This window comes from Gouania willdenowi, chromosome 1 (assembly GCF_900634775.1).
Source record: "Gouania willdenowi chromosome 1, fGouWil2.1, whole genome shotgun sequence".
Taxonomy (NCBI): Eukaryota; Metazoa; Chordata; class Actinopteri; order Blenniiformes; family Gobiesocidae; genus Gouania; species Gouania willdenowi.
In genome coordinates this window covers 30,203,828-30,222,103 of record NC_041044.1, presented here as the reverse complement: position 1 = coordinate 30,222,103, position 18,276 = coordinate 30,203,828, and the positions used below count along the sequence as shown (strand labels likewise).

Below are 18,276 nucleotides of genomic sequence, written 5' to 3'. Positions count from 1 at the left end.
TGGTGATAAGCTACAACATAGCCATAGCTGCACTGGGGCATATTGACAGAAGTGTGGCTGCCATTTTGCACCTACATCCCTTCTGACCACCACCAACATTCATATGAGGCAATGTGAGTAAAGTGCCTTGCCCAAGGACACAACGACAATGACTTGGATAGAGCAGAATTCAGACCCTCAACCCTTTGATTATTGGATGACCCGCTCTACCACTGAGCCTGAGTCGTTGCTTTCACTACTTCAAAGAACAATTTTTTCCTAACCCAGACCTTCCCTTAAACAAGCCACACTAAAGAACTCACTCACACGTGCTGTCCCTTAGAGGAGAAAAAGACTAAAGTAGCACATATTGTGCAGCGGTTTGTTCATACATGTGACTGTGGGGCATATTGCATCAGCAAATTTAACCCAAAATTTTCTTGGTCGACTTTGAGTTAAAAAATATCACGGTTTATATCGTATATCGCCATTTTGAGAACAAATATTGAGATATGAGATTTGGTCCATATCACCCAGCCCTACAGCACAGCAAAACAGCTTTCAGAGAGTACATTTAACACATTTACTGATGCTTCAAAATTGTGTGTGCGTGTGAGCTCGGAGGCCCCCACTAGCAGGTGAATAATTAACAGAGCCGCTTAGGTGTTTTGTTACTCCAGCTTCTCTCAGCATTAGATGACCCTATCTATTTGCCTTACTGTGCGTGTGTGTGTGGGCAGTTGGCTACTTTAGAAGATTCTACCATCTGATACCCACAGAAGCCTCTTACAGCTTGGTAACACCCTGCAAAAAGCCTAGAGATCCTTCTATCAAGAGAAGCTTTTAAGCTGTGAATAATCACCTTATTCCCTGCACCACTACTATCTAATGGCATGTGGAATTTTATGCGAGCACAAAATATGCAAATAAACAGAGAAACAATTGAAAATGATCTGATTGCATCACAACAAAATATCTGTCTTTTTAAAACACCTGCAGAATTGGAATGAAGTTATCTTTAAATCCTATTAGCTTGGAGAAAAAACTTGAAAATCTACCAACTGCATTATCATTATCTATCATTATTATTTAACCATCTAGCCCACATGTCAAACTCAAGGCCCAAGGGCCAAATCCGGCCCTTCAGAGCATCTGATTCCGCCTGCAGGAGTAAGTGAAAAACAGCATAAAAAACATGTATCATTGTGTGAATTACCAAATAATTCAGTTTAAATTGTAGTTTAAAGAACTTTGTCCAAAATGTTCTCAAATTATTTCATAAAATCTCCCATAATTAATCTGTCACTAATTGCTAAGTACAAACTTGGGCACATTGATGTTGAAATTGTTAATTTTCCCACCTAAAACCTGCGGCAACGTTTTTGTCTGTGCAAACCATTCATTTTTTAATTCTGCATTAGCATTTTGATTACAATGCATTTACAACATGGAAACACATCTGAACTAGTGATGATATGTTGACTGGAGGTAAAATTTCAATGAATGAAACATGAGAAAGGCTGATGTTTGAATGGATTGGATTGAATGAATTAGCTCAGTAACACTACAAAGGCAGCAGCATACACACACACACACAAGGGTGACCACTAAGAAAAAAGAAAAAAGGAACGAGCACGACTGTAGATGGGGTAATTGTATTCAAGCTGATGTAGTACAAGAGTTACAAAATACAATGTCGGAGTGAATGCAGACACAAAGATTCAAAAGAAAATTATATGCACTATTACATCAACGTGGTGAAAAAATAAGACACATATTTAGAAAAATTGATTTTTGTTTTTACTCTGTTCATAGCTTGTACATCACATGTATGTACCAACATTGCACCAAACAGCTGCTGTTGCTGATAATTCAAGTGTGAGTCCTTGATTTCAGATTTCAGATGGTGCTACACGTGTGTATGCAGCTCACAGAGAAAAAAAATGTTTTATTTTTACAGACTTTAAAACATCAACCAGTGTTGGGCATGTTTTTATTTTTTGGTGGGAGTAGATAAGCTCTGCCTTGTTGACAGCCTGCTTGTACATAGTAATAAATTGATGTAATGTCAACTTGGAGGATACTAACTTGGCCCTTTGTCAAATATCAATTAGCAGGTTCTGAATGCCCACCAACTCTGATGACCTTGTACGTTAGTACCATGATCATGGGGTAGCTTTCATTTTTAGTTTTCTGGATCTAAAAATTTAAATGACGGCTTAATAAAGACTACAATTATGAAAATTCCTCAATCAAAACTTAATAACAGACTTAAGAAAAATTAAGGGTTTTTTTTTTTTTTTACACTAGTCAATTACAATTTTTGCTACATTTTCGTTAAAGTACAAAAAAAAAAAAAAAAAAAAAGGAAAATTATTTCAGCAATTGATTAATGGACAAGTTAAAAAGATATTTCAAGGGGCAGACGCACATCAAAAGAAATAAAGCATTTAAAATGTAAAAAAAAATGTCTTCATTGAATAAATAATTAAAAAAAAATGATAAAACATTAAAAATTGACCTAACCCTCAATTTTGGGCAACATCCTTTTTTTTGGTGCTTTGATAATCCTATTCCTGGTACATATCTGCCTGTAAACATGGATCCTAGCATTCTGAATAATTGTTACATAATGTTACATCATTAACTTACCTTTGACAAGTTGATCTTTCATTTTCTTTCTAATTTCCTGGGAAACTTGTTTATTTTCTCTGCTTTATAATCGCTGCTGTGCTCACCCTGAAAACAGAGTAGATTGATAACACTTCACTCTTGAATAAGCAAACTGACTTGTTACAAGAGTGACACGTGTGATGCCAAATACAGGACACACTCACTGTAAAAACAGCATCTTATAGCCTCACATTTTATTCAGATCCCTGTAGTTCTGTTTAAGATCCAAACTATTTCAACGTCCACTCTAAGTTAAAATGAATTAAGTTTTTTTTTTGTTTGTTTTTACCAAATTCAATGTATAAGTGATTAAAATGTGTTGTATTAAACAACACTGCATACATTAAAAATAATTTCTCTGCAGCATGGCTGAGGGCACACGCACTACCATGTGATCATGTGACCAACAGTGCTTTTTGAATCAGATCCCACTGATGACCAGCGACTGAGAACCATGTATAATTTGAATGCAATAAGCACAGTGAAATAATAACATTACACTTAGTTTAAGCAATTAAGGTAAAGAGTATTGACACGTTAAAAAAAAACAAAAAAACACAGTATGAGCAGATTTAAGTTAATAGTAGGGAGTGTACATCAACCATCACGCAGCCACTTCACTGATAAATGAAATAAATTAAAATCAGAAAATGTTAAAAAGATTCAACAACAATATGCCTTTGTACAATAATAAATAGATTTATCCTCTATTTACAGTTGACCAGACAAGTGGTGTTTGCAGTTAAAAACGCTAAGTTTCAAACTCCTTTAAAAGCTAAAATAGGGTTAACTTCTTTTTTTTCGGAAAAAAAAGGGGATGGCGCTAAGGAGGTTATTCCTCTTCATCATCATCGCTCCATGGATGAAGGGCGGAAGACAAATGAGGACATGCAGGTGAGAAGGTCCACGTGCGGGTGCACCGTCCTATCATGTGTCCTTGATGGGAATGATGTTTTACTGAGGCCATTGTTAAGGGTTTTATTAAATTTGCCTTTTTGCACTTGCATGCACACACGCATGCACACACGCATGAACCCACACACACACACACACATACAAACACAGGTTTTGAGCACCTGATGCTTTGCTTTATTCCCACATAATGTCTCGTGTATCCCTTACCAGCCTCTTGTTTGCTTTGATGAAATGACAGCTCTAACTGGGTCGTCTACATCCTCCTCCTTCGGTTCCGACCTAAACATCAATTTATTTTCTTCCCAACTTTCAATGAGCCGTTGTGTTTCTGTTTACCATTGGCCATGCTCTCACTGTGACAGTGTCCGTTAGCCACATTAGCATCATCTCTAACGGTGTCTTCTGCCTGGTGGGGCCCTGCTTTCCTTCTTAGGATTCGCACTACCCGCCTCAGAGCAAATCCAGTCAGAAGTGAAGCAGCTAGGATGGTAAAGACCACATCCAGCAGGAAGTACTGATAGGGGGACACCTCATACACAGCTGAGCGAAGGTGGTTGGCGCCATTATGACGCAGAACATAACTGATCCAATAGACGGCTCTGCTCACAGGGTGGCCCGGCTGGTCTTTGTGAATGTTTGAGAGAATACGAGCTTGCTGACGGTACCTAAAAGAAGAGACAAACCATGATGAATGAAACGTATCACATCAGAGCTAAACAATAGAGCCAGAAATTGCAATAAAGGGTTAATACAATGTATGAGAACATCAATGACAAGTCTCACCTGCTGTCTTTGATGATACTGTTCAGGGCAACAAAGAGGTCCTCCTCCGTCATGTACTTCCAGTGGAGCATGATTCCCATTCCTTTGGCCGACACTCGGGTCATTGTGTCGTAGTGGTCTCCAAACAGCGGGACACCTACCACCGGCACCCCGTGATACATGGCCTCATAGATACTATTCAGTCCCCCGTGGCTCAGGAACGCCCTTATGTTAGGGTGGCCTGAATAACAAGAAGCTAAAGTGAGTTTTTGTGCAATAATAGGTGTGATGTCAAAGTTAGCACGTAAAAGATTAGATACGGTTTTCATGGTACTAATTGCTCAATACCCCGCGACCCTGTTAAACGGGAATAAGCGGGAATGAAGATGGATGGATGGATAATTGCTCAATAAAGATGTATATTCATTAGCTATAACTTTATGACCACTTACAGGGTCGAAGGTCCAATTAAGGGCTGGGCAATTTTGCCTAAAAAAAAACTATTTTTTTCAATGCACTTAAAAACGAGTGCAGACATCAGGTATATTGTCAAAAGTGAAACTTTATTGCTGTGATTGTCCTCAAGAGTTTAAATGTATAGAATAATCCCAAAATAAAAAGTAACTGAGGCTCTGTCATTCAACAAATTCAAGCTTTAACCCAGGTTTAAGCAAAAGTGCAACAGCAACTTCACAGTAGCTTAAATTTTCTGATTATGAAATCAGATAACATAAAACATTACAATTAAAAAAATAATAAACTCTTCCCTTAGCATTTCAGCATAGTGCAAATAAAAAATGAAACACGCCTGTGGCACACATTTAGCCTGCTTAAAGGGTAAACACATGTAAACAAAGAGGGGGCTGGCTCACATTGCGCAACAGTAATCCACAAGGAAAGAACGCAAAAAAAGTCAGAGAAAAATAAAAACAAAAATAAATAAATAATATATATATATATTTTTTTTTTTTTTAAACTCAAAATTGCAAAATAAAAATAGTTTTTATCTACAAATTAGATAAATCAATTAAATCGATTTTTTGCCCAGCCCTAGTCCAACACTATAATAAATTTAAAAAAAAAAAAAAAAAAACAGTACAAACCATTACAAAATAAGTCTGTACACTGCCAGGATGAGGTTTGACCATCAGGGATGGGCATCCGGTATTGAGTATTGGTCCTGGGACAAACTTTCCGATTCTACTGGAATAGTTAACATTTTTACATTTCCATTTCCTAATTTCGATACCCAGTCCACTGACAAGAAGAAGAACGCGTCAAACACCAATGAAGAAGAATCCACCAGAAGTGTTTGCGTTACTGCACAACCATGAACAGTGCGCGGCGGTGGCCTAAAGTGTGGCTCCACTTTAGTAAAAATAACAACTCTGCTCAGTACAACACCTGTTCTGTTGGTCCTATTGTCCACTAACCCCAACCAGTCAAAGCAGATGGCTGCCACCTCTGAACCTGGAGATTTCTTCTGTTAAAAGGGAGTTTTTTCTTCCCACCGTTGCTAATACTTGTTCATGTGAATTTTGTTGGATTTCTTCCTTCTTATTACAAATTTTATATTTTGATAGCGCTTTGAGATGACTTTTGGTGTAATCTGAGCTATATAAATAAAGTGGAATTGAACTGAATTATAAAGATTATATCAGCCACAGTAGGGTGCACGAAAAACACAATCATTGTGCATTGTTTACACGTTTATATACATTGTATACAATACATACATTGTCTTAAAAGAATCAGAATCAGGAATCATTAGGAATTAGAATCGGAACAATGTATCAGAATTGGAATTGTTCAAATTCAAACGCTATTGACCATCCGTTCAGAAAAACATTGCACAAAAAGTGAAGAATTTCTCTCCTCCAGCAGGAAAATTAAAACCCACAAATTCTGAATTTTGGTGATGATTTTATGTTACTCAAATGTGCCTGAAGTAATAGGAATGTAGGGTGTTAAATGTTTCAGGTTTAAACAAAGTTACACAAGTGAATGAACTGTTGCCTCTTCCTCAGTCATGTTCTACCTACGCTGTGGTTAAGTTTCTCCAAAATGTGGGGGGAACTGGGTTTAAATGAGCAGATATAAAGAGATTTTATAGTTTAAAAAAAATGGAGACATAATGAACTCACCTAAAAGATCATTTTGAGGCATCCAATCGACAAGCTTGGTGTTGTTGCCAATGTTACTGGGTGGAACGCCAGAGAATCTACGAGAGTCAAAGTAAATAATTAAGTCAATTTTGAGCACAATGTTCACCAGTTATATGCAATACAAAATAAACATTAAAACACACACAAGACAAACTGCAGGCTTCAAAAAAAGAAAAAAAAAAAGATAGGAAAACCATTACAGGCTGAACTATTAAAAATTGTTTTATCTTTTAACATCTTTTGCTGAAACTGTAATGAGTCGTGGCAATATGAATGGAATGTATAAGCAACTTTGTCCCAGTAAATGTATTGTGCTAAACAACAACAAAAACGGTTCAATATTTGTTTAAAACGTTTCCTTTAAATGAATATTTCTTTTATAAGGAAGCAGGTATCTATTACTTTTTTCTCTATGAAATTCTGAATTTGAAACCAAGTCATTTGTAAACCCTGCTAGGTCAGTGCTAAACTAGATATCCCCCATGAGAGAGCCAAACTATAAAGTTAGAACAGCATGATCAAACATGATTTTTGTGTTTTAACTGGCTAACAGTAAAGCATGCATTTAGCTAATGCATTGTTAAACACAGGAATAGACTGTGTGTAATGCAGGGAACATGTTCAGATGGTCCAAGTCTCTCTGCTGCATTATATTTCTTGTGACAAGTGTATTTACTATATTTAAAGTTTCAATCAGTGACTCAGCAGTAAAAAGCTCTCCTCCAACGCTGCGAATGACTGAGACCATAGTAAACAATCCCAAATCTCGTCCTACACATTTATCATGCTGCCACTTTAGACAGATGTCTAGATGGAAAGTCAATGAATGTAGATGTGTATGTCTGGGTACTGTAGATCTAGAACTTTGTCCTTTTTATGGCTCCATAGAAGCAAAAAGCACACCAAGTGCATTATACAGGTCAGCTTCTCCTGCCATCATGGCAATGTTGATGTCCGCAGCCCTTCTCCTCTTCAGACACACGCTGCACTTCACTGCCATTCAAAACACATACTTTGCATCGCATGGTACAAAGGGTGGGGGAACAACTACACTTCTTAAACAAGTTTGACCTCAACTTCCCATAATGCATCATCATTTAGTCCAGTGGTTCTCAAACTTTTTTGGCTCAAGTATCCCCTTTCTGTTATTTTTCAATTTAGGTGCCCCCTTTGTCCGACCACAACATTTTGCATAGAAAACTGTTTAAAAACAACTATAGAGCACAATGATGAATGAACTAGTGATAACACTTTTTAAAGAAGCTCATTTTGTAAATAAGTGGAAAGAAACACTATTTAGGTCAGTAGTTCGCCACCTTTTTTGGATCGTGACCCCACTTTGATATTTTAAAACATTTTTGGTGACCCCAAAGACATTTTTTCTAGAATTAGTTTTTAATCATGTTTGAGCTCTGTTTTTTTTTTTTTCTTACTGCCTTTTAGTTGAACTAGATTTATATTTCACAAAGTGAATAAATAGAAATAGAGTTGTTTAAAATTGTGTTGCTTTAATAAAAAAAAAAAAAGAAGAAGAAGAAGAATTAAAAGTCAAAAATCTCTTTTTCAGAAATTTCAGGCAACCCCAAGGTTGAAAAACACTTATTTAGTGGCTCCTGAATATAATTATATAATTTCAGGTCTCATGACTGGGGAACGACCAAGACTGACACTTTATTTGTAAATTTTCCACTCTCTCAAGTACCCCTTGTAGCACCATCGCGTATCCCAAGGGATACACATACCCCCATTTGAGGAACACTGATTTAGGTGTCACCAAGCCCACAACAGTACAAAATAACCTCAGATGAACTACGGATACCTTAACAAAAGAAAAGAAAACTGCAATTAAAGTGCATTAAAATTATTATCTGCATTAATAAGAAACTTTGACAGCTATAATATATATATATATATATATATATATATATATATATATATATATATATATATATATATTTTATTTATTTATTTATTTTTTTTAATTTAGTATTTTGTTCTGCCTGGGAGGATTTAATGAGGTGTCACTGTTCTAGAACACTTCATAATATATTCCTTGTTTGAGTGCAGTAGAGCTGAAAATCTGGTTAACAGTATTGGCTAATCTCAAAAGATAGACTTGCAAACTCTGTGGTCACCGGTGCATTGCAGGTAAACTTTAACTGATCTTAGTTGTGAGCAAAACGTGACCTGTTTTTTTCCGTCCCTGGTTTGTCATTGTCTACAACATTAAGTGACACGACAAAAATGTCCTTTGTACCCAAGGATATGAAACAAATCCTAGTCAAGTATTTTTGCTGCTGGCTTCATTAAGGCAGTGGTGTGCTAACTAGCCAACTATGAAGGATGCTACAAACTGATGATTCCTAGATTATTATAAGAAAAAAGAACAAATCTAGTATATCAATCAGCAGAAAAAAGAAAACCACTTGATGGATTTCATGGACTCTTAGTTCAGAGGAATGTGTGCTTCAATGTATGTGCATTAATGCTCCCCACAGTTCACACTCATTGCATATTCATCTCCATCTGCTTCTGCTCATAAACCAACTGCTTTCATCTCTTTTTCCAATGTTGAACAAAGCACCGATTCACTGTCCTGACAATCAAAGATGACATTCATGTGGCCAATTATCAAAGGCCCTTTCTCCATTATCTGGGTCTTGGTTTGAAGGGATCACAATGGGCCACATCAACAACCATAATCGAATCAGTTGGCTTAGATGAAGGCTACTTATACTACAAGAAGTTTATTTTTTATGCTTGTTACACATCTGAACTGAAACAGATCAGCGCAAATCTTGCTGAATTGCCCCATTTGTATTATATAAGCTACTTGACAATGAATTAGGATTTCATTCGGTTCTCTATTGGCGCGTTTCCACTGGCGGTATCGGCTCAGCTCTATTCTCTTTTTATGTGTTTCCACTGGGAAAAAGTACCTCCCTGCTGATTTTTTTTGTGTGTCCTTCATTGAGGTTATGAAACAAACAAACTACTAAAGTTCAAAATGAAAATCAAAAACTGTAGATTAACAAAATACTGGTGTGAAATTTCTGCTGTTCATCTAAAAACATGGATGAAGCTGAAAAAATACCAGACTGGTTTGAAAAGATAGACAAGTGATATGAACTCCACTAACACTAGGGGTGTCCCGATCCGATATTGATATCGGATATTGGTCTGATATCAGCCAGAGAACAAATATTGGATTTTATCAAACTGCATCTAAAATCTCCGATCTATATTTATTCAATTGTAGAATACCAAAGATATTATGTTGAAGGTTAAAATGTATGTAACCAATTGGTTAATAATAAATGGGTCAGTTTTTCTCATACCTATTGTTGCTGACTATTGTTCTCTGTTTGAGTAACATCACTTGATCAAGCCTTTTTTAACATTTCACACTACAAATAATAAATAATAAAAATATGTATAATTCAGGCTGATATCGTATAGGATCGATATCTTTATCGGCCAATACTCAAGGCTGCAATATTGGTATCGAATTGGAAGTGAAAACGTTGTATCGGGAAATCCTTAACTAACATTTTTTAAACTAATTTATCAAACATGAACATGAACAGCACATGGAGGAGCAGAATAGGCTGCAAAGCTGCAAAATTCAGTATAATTAGGTAATAAAAAGCAATTCCAATCACAATCATTCAAAAATATTAATCATCTTCATATCCACTACGTCCACATTGGGTTGCAGTACCAGTATTTGAAGAAATGAGACTCAGACAGCATGGCGGTGTAGTGATATATCCCTTCTGAGTTCTTAACCTTTATTGGACCAACTTCTGTGAAGTTGAAATATTCTTTTTGTGCTTTTAGAGATTTCCTCTGGGTTCTGTGGTATCCATTCACCATCTAAAACTAGGATAATTGGAGTTGGGCTGCACGGTTGTATGAATGGTTGGTTGTCTGCGTCTGGCATCGTGTCCATAGTGTAACCCGTATTACGCCCACCATCACAGACCCATTACCCCGTATGCAAAAATATGAAAAAATTCTGCAAAATTCCCCCATCTTAATTGATGAGAAACTCAGCTTTCCTAGAGGATCATATACAGTATATCTCAAATGAGACCTGGGATCAAGGGCCACAGTTGCCAGAACATCAGAAAAGCCAAGGGACCAGATGCTTTTAATAGAGATGAGGAGCGAGCGGCTCTACTCTGAGCTCCCAGAGGGATAAATTACTCACCTTATTACACAATCTTTTATTTTGTAGTTTTAAACACAATTAGAAAAATAGATATATTGTACAATGACTCATCATTACTGGGATTCCTGTTTAGCAACAGATGCTGTTACTAGTGAAAAATGCATCTTTCCCCATTGATCACCCTGTGTCCTATTCAATGATGCCTGCTGTTGCTGCAGCCACTAGCACCACTAACAGAAGTGGATTACCAGTCAAAGGTTCACTATGTATACTAGGACAAGAGTGCTAGCAGTGTGTTACTTAGTCAGACAGGAGAAGGAAAACTTAAGCAGCTAAATACACAAACAAGAATTATAAGGATTACAGGGACAATGACATTTCACACAGTAAATGACACATGCAGTCTCAATTATATAAACATGAGTAAATAAACATGTTTTAAACAATTTAAATAATTATTTTAATTCTTTTTAAAAAAATTTTTTAGGAAAATTTGTTTTGCAGCACTAGGTGTTTCTGCCAAAAAATCTGAAAACACAGATTTCACGTAGGTGGCACTGCAGCTTGAGTGTAGCCTGTGCTTGGAGCCTGTTATTACAGTCCAGCATCAAACACTGAAGGCTCTTGCCAGGTTAACATTAGCATAGTAAGATTGGCCATTTACACATTTGTATATTTACAATAATTTATCACAGATCAAACTCATTCAGACTGAGCATATGTTAAAACCATTATTATAGGGAAGAGAACTAAGGGAGTGTATGAGTCCATGTGTGTGTGTCCGTGCTTAAAGATCCTGCACACAAGGACCCTGATCTACAGTGTTCCAATTCACAGTTGATCATTGACAGAGCTGCATCATATACTGACAGAGAAAGTGTGTGTAGGTTCAGTTCTCACAAGATCTACATTTAGTTTAAAGAATAGATTTATTTAAACACAGTTTATATATAATGAAGTTTATCTAACCTAAGATGCAGCTGTAATACATATTTGAAAATACATTTTAAAGAAATTAAATAAATCACAATGAGACTTAAGAACTAACAGGTTGATGCACTCTCTTCTATAAATACTGTCTTCCTAATGTTAGCTCACATAAATGTAAATTATTATTTATTTATTTTTTAATGTTGTGCTCAAACAATTGGTACTAGGGGTGTTAAAAAAAAAATTGATTCGGCAATATATCGTGATATTACGTTGAGCGATTCTCGGATCGATTCTAAATGTATCCATATCAATATTTTTTTAATTAAAAATATATATATATATATTTATATTTTTATTTTTTTACCTTTATTTAATCAGGAAAGTGTTTTCCACTGCAGGAAACATTGTAACTACACAAAGAAGTGCTCTGAAACCTGGGCATGTTGACAAGCTTGTATTTTTTTCAATAAAATCTAAAAAAGAAAGTATTCACTTTATGCATTTATTTGTTGTTCTAGGCATATTCCTCAGTTAAGTTGCACTAAAGTTAAGTTGCATTAAAGTCAAAGTTGCCACAGGCAGATTGTATGTTATTTTTTTATTTTAATTTATTGGCACATGGCACGTTAAAGCCAATGTTTTGTCTGTAAAATATGCCAATAAAATGTGTTTCATACATAATGTTCTCATGAAAGTGTACACATTTACAGATTAGTTGTTTCTTAAGTCATATATGAAAAAAAAAAAAAATCGCTATAATTACCTCGTACTTTAATATCGGGATATATTGTATCGTGACCTATGTATTGGGACATGAATCGTATCGCCAGATGCCAGGCAATACACACCCCTAATTTTTAAGATACAATGCAACTCAGATCGCTCTCTTTTTATTATTACATTTTGGGTTTGCTATTATTATGTATGTATGTATCTTATATACTGTATATTGTCGAGTCTTTCTTTTTGGTGTTATGGAAATGTCAACACTAGTACTTTACCTCCAGATGACGCGCTGGGGCAGCCTGGCGAGGGCTCCTGCCAGTTTGTGAGCAATGTCTTGAGAAAGGTACTTGACTCCAGCACCAAAGGACACTACGACAAAGCCATGCTCTGCGGTGTCGTTAACCCATGCATCGAATTCCTGTGGAAATAACAAAAGGAAGAAAATGAAGGACAAAAACCTAGACAGAAATGAAATACTTGTTGCCCTTTATATGGTACATCTGTTTAAATGTAAATGTATTTACTTATTAGCTGTATTCATGAAATCGGAAATTTTTGTTATGGTCAAAGTCACACAAAAAGCACGAAGTACGAAAAGCATAGCGTCACCACCTCAGACATGTTTAATTCAACATGAAACTATATTTCCAATGGCTCCCTACTAGGATATTCTATGCTATCTGAGGCTCAGTCTCTAAACCACCAATCTGATAGCAAAAAGTCTCCATACAATAAGAATTAAAAGATAACAAACAAAAAACATGTGAAACTGGAAAATTGAAGAATTAGGGTCGACAAGTCTTTTTTGGAATCTTTTGTATGTTTGATAAAAGTGTTAAAAGTGTTTCAAGCACCTTCTAACTGTGCCAGCTGAACTCAAAAGCTCTTTTTTTAAAAAGCTTAATCAGAACTTGGCATTTCCAAGTTGACAATACTGATCTCCGAGTTCAATGGCAGCAAGTTGAAATATCTCAAATATGGCTGACTGACTGACACGGCTCAAAACTGACAGGAAATACTTTTCTCCAAATGTCATTTAAAAAAAAACGACTTGTTTTTGATGCACGAGAGCTCACACTGTAGAGTGTGGAGTTGAGTTTCAGCAGTAAAGAAGAGGGTGAAGGTGGGCGTGTCAGTATCACTACTTCCCCTCAGTGCGTCACAGAAACGTGTTCTTCGTGCAGCTGATAGAGCTTAGAGAGAACTGAGCAGTTCTTCTACTCATTAAACAATTTAAAACATTATTTTCTGAGAGTTTCTACAAAACATCCACACCTGCCTAGTCTTCCTCGTTGTTTCATGTCCGTCTATGGGTCGTTTTTTTACTTTTCTGGTGTGGTTTTTAATTGACTTTTACTCACGCTGCAGCTTGTCAGCTCTCTGTCGATTGAAATGCAAGACTAATGTTCTTAAACAAAGTAGATTTCGTTTGCCTGATTTGCTCTTGAGTTCATTTGCGTCTTTGGATGGGCAGACTATGGAAACAAATGAAAAAACTAAATATTTTTGCTTGTATTTGTTGCCTTATCCATTTGTTTCTTACATATCTTCTGCCACTTGGCCGGCTGGTCATTGCAAATGAGAATTTATTTTCAATTATTCACCTGGTTAAATAAAGGTACAGTGGTTAAAATGCTCTAGGAATTGCCTATGTGAATACGCCCTAAGAGAAAGGTAGTTATCACTAAAATCACTTTCTTTTAATACAAACAAACTTTGGTGTGTTGGGTTGATACATGACTTGAACAAATAGGTTGAGAGTTTGTTTTTCTTTGACAGGTGTAATGAGGAAGTCCTAGAAAGGAAAAGGTGAGCTGAAGTGAAAGCCCTTTCCCCCCATTGTGATGGATAAAGCAGTTAACAGAGGTGAAAGTGTGATGAATCGACCGTCGTAGGGACTGGCAGAGGGAGGAAAACCAATTGATCCAGCTGCAGTAGCAAGGGCGGCCCTGGCACAGAGCAACCACAAGGCACACTGGGCTCTGTGTCCCAGCAGCACAGTCCTATTGTCCCCTCCACGTAGCCTCGGTGACCCCATAAATGACTCCCAGTGTCCCCAGAGTTCTGCAAAGAACAATGATCTCGTTCTCCTCTCCATTTCCATTATATCTCCCTCCACACAACACAGCACAATGCACACTATTGGCTGCAGAGGCATTCCTAAAACCCCCCGCAGCAGATACCGACGGTCCATGCACCCTCACTGTGCAAATGCTGGTCTAGCCCCATCACTGCCTGCCTCTGCGGTCCCTGAGTCCTATCCTTTTTTATCATCTACCAAATCAATTCAACCCAAACCCCTATTCATTAGGGATGCGCCGAAACCGAAAATGTGGAAACAAAAGTTAAAAACGGAAACACATAGAAATTAGTTTGCTAATTATCAGTACTATCAAGGTTGGGGTCGATTACATTTTTGAGTTACAATTATGTTTTCAATTACACATGTTAAATTACAATTCAATTAAGATTACAGTTACTAGCATTTTTTCCAATTACAATTAAACTACAATTGTTCTTTATCTTTAGAAAGTCAATTACAATGAATCACAATTACTGAGCCTGAAATAAAAAAAATACCTCAAACGTTAACCTTCCTCTTGTGTTAGCTTTCTGTTTAGCATCTCTCATCTAAATCAGCTGTAAAATACACTAAAAACAAACATCATCTAATTTCTTTCCTATCTATTGGTTCCCTTGTTTGGCTTAACTAATCAATGAAAATATATGTTTTAATATTTTTTAAAAGAAGCATATTTTAAAAATGAACTACATATGTGCAGAACTGTACATAGAACTGAACCATGATTCCCCAGTTTTGATTTAAATTATAATTGACAATTTTTGTAGAATTTTCTTGGCAATTAAAGTTACAAAGTCAATTATCTGAACTCAATTACAATTTAGTTATGATAATGACAGCAACATATTTTTTTACATTACAATTACAATTGAAATTGACCCCAACCGAACCCTGAGTACTATTGCGTTTATGGTTATGACTGTGTATTAACTTCACTAAAATCAAAGCTTTTCAACTGAAACATTATTATATTCATTTATAGAAAGAACAAATTAATTCAAATATATATTTTGCAGTGACTAACAATACAAAATATAAAATAAAATACTGACTAAAATGTTTCACTTGATCCCAATTCATGTGTACATTATAGTGATGTACAGACTGAGGAGATTGTTGGCGTTGCTGCTTAGAGTGTGGAGAAAGGTTTTACCTAAGCTACGCATCAACATTCCTTCAATGTTTGCATGTTTTTTACATGAGCTTTTGATGCATTTATTCTGCAGCTCTGACAACAGATGTAGCTTCCCTCCACCAGCATGATAGAGCTGTAACTTTATAATAAATATATTTGGCCTTTGTTTTTTATTATTACAAAATCATAATAAGGCTCCAACTTTAAATGTTTTACAATAAAAGTGGAGAAAAATATCTGAATACTTGTTTTGATACAGATTTTACTCGTTTTCCTGATTGGAGAAATTATTTTTCCCCGCTTTCTGTTCATTTAATCAAAAACTGCTCTGCTTCTGCTCCTCACTTGTTTTTTTTAAATAATATTGTGGAACAAAGCATAGCTGTGCTATTTTCAGAGTACCTTTAGACAGAATTCCTCTTTAGTGGTAAATTACAGTACTAGGAATTTGATTTTATAGGGCATAAAATCAGTTTTATTTTTTCTCAAATTCCGTGTTTTCCATTTACATTTTTTAAATTCAATTTTTTTTTTAAATATTTATATTCTTTTAAAGAAAATATTAGTTTTTAACTCCTGTGAGGAAACAAAATAAATACTAATAAATAAATAAAAACTTATAATTAAACAAAAACGTATGTCTAAAATAAAGTAAGACACAATTAAAAGGTAGGTTATTCTGACTGCCCCTTTTGATATATTTATACATCATAAAGATGTATAAGAAGAGCATAATATCACCCAAATTCCTCACAGGGATCAATGTTTTGATCAACTTAGTTTAAATTAACCTAATTTAAATTGTCCTATCTTCTGTAGCTCTGATGAGATGTTGTTCAAATGTAACGTTCTAATAACGTTGCTCCAACGGACTTTTATTTTGTAAACCAGACGTTCCCACTGAAACAGTTGTACTTGAGGTAGTTTTCTGACTGTGAATGTGTACCTGCAAGGCACGGACAAAAGACTGTAATAAAAAGAACTAAAATACAACATAGACTGAGTTATTCTTAGTTAGCCAGACAACAATTCGAACACTGAGCAGGGGAAGATGATTAAAGCTGATCGCCGCTGCGCTACACGAAAAACGGGTGGAGCTTCACAGGCACGGCAAAGTTAAATGGACACTGGTGGATCTGTATTTAGGAGTCAGTGATGATTTGTGTTGTTTTTAGAGGGTGTTTGTGGTGGTTTAAGATGAGTTTAATGCAGCCAGGACAGGATAATAAGTGGTCTAAGGAAACATTTCCCCATAAAAAAAACGTTCTTTGCCCCACGATGATGGCGTTTTATGCCAATACTGTCCATTTCCGCGTTTAACTGTTTTCATTGCTCAATTCTTTGATTCCGTCATGGATTTTATAGGGCCCTAGAATAATAATTTAAGAACTTGATTTGAAAAATAAAATGCTGTATGAATGCAAATGATAGAGCATACTTTAAGTGACAGAAATCAATTCTAACCCGAGCATTAGTTATTCCACACACAGTTTATAAAAAAGACTAATTAAAGTTCAAATGTTTCCTTTGCATAACAAAGCATCTCTATGTGTTGTCTATAATTAGCTGCATTAAGACTAATTGCATGAGCTCTGTAGGGAACGAAACCCCTCATCAACTACTAAACAGATCAGTGAATGGATCTTCGCCTGATGTACCTGATGTGTTGAGTCACTGTGGATACTGACCTGTGGCAGTGGGTTTGGTGGCTGCGTGAGGATGCCCCCGATGTAAACCACGTGTGGAAGGGTCGGCCTGGGGAACTCCAGGGCCATGTCCGTGCACAGCATCCACAGCCGACTGCCCTGCACTAAGTCAGCCATGGCCACTCGAGGTTTTACTCCATGTTTTTTCATAATCCGGTCATATTTGGGCAATGCAATGTAATGGACCCCAAAGCGCTGCACCAGGTAAACGACTGTGTTTGAGATCCTCTGCATTAGTGACATGCGGTCCGTCAGCAGAGAGTTAAACTCAGGTACGTATGATAACGGGGCTGGGGCTCCGACTTCTGCGGGATACCAGAGACCTGTGCTAAACACAGCATATTGTACACCCAGGATATGGGCGATCACAAAGCCACACATTTCATTTGGATCGACTAGCAGCAGGTCAAACTTGGCTTCTTTCAGGTGATTCATTACTTCAACACTGCCAACAACAGCGTCACAGTTCTGAGAGTAGTGGTCAAGGATGTCAAAGAGTTCAAGAAATGTCAGGCGGCCTGAGAAGATGTTGCTGACTTTGGATTGGAGGAAATTGTCTGCTGTGCTGCTGTTAAAGATCCCTGGATAGCGTTGTAAATGATAGTGAGGGGAGGGTGGGATCTCACGACCCTCTGAGACAAGAAAATGGGTCTCATGGCCTTCCTTGTGGAGAGCTGAGGCCAGAGTCTTGAATATGTAAAGATGTGATTCAAACATGATGGGTGGGACCACAATCACTTTAGCAGCCCATGCAGCACTGGGAGCCCAGAAGAGGAGCCCAAGGAGGAGCAGTAGTGAAGAAGGTAGAAGCATGGCTGGAAAAGATAAAGATATAATTAATAAAATCATCTACATACATATGGTTTTTCAATATTAAAGATACTGGAAAACAAAAAGCCAAAACATGAAAAGAAAAATGTCAATGTACATGTCTAGGGCTGAACGATTTTGGAAAATAATCTAATTGCGATCTCTCTCTGCTTCCTCTGCAGTGGGACGGAGGGTGAGGGGCTGAGGGCGGGGCA

The 18,276-nt window shown here is 36.6% G+C and overlaps 1 protein-coding gene across 1 annotated transcript in view; it reads right to left on the bottom strand.

The window, feature by feature from the left end:
- Positions 1-3,616: 3,616 nt before the first annotated feature.
- The window catches only part of ugt8 (UDP glycosyltransferase 8), a 28,022-nt gene continuing 13,362 nt past the window's right edge, over positions 3,617-18,276 (bottom strand). The window contains exons 2-6 of the mRNA XM_028458690.1: positions 17,234-18,066; positions 12,603-12,745; positions 6,474-6,550; positions 4,351-4,570; positions 3,617-4,232 (exon numbers count right to left, since the gene is read on the bottom strand). Coding sequence (XP_028314491.1) covers positions 3,854-4,232; positions 4,351-4,570; positions 6,474-6,550; positions 12,603-12,745; positions 17,234-18,064 — 1,650 coding nt within the window. The 5' untranslated portion in view covers positions 18,065-18,066 and the 3' untranslated portion in view covers positions 3,617-3,853. The remainder of the gene's footprint in view (positions 4,233-4,350; positions 4,571-6,473; positions 6,551-12,602; positions 12,746-17,233; positions 18,067-18,276) is intronic.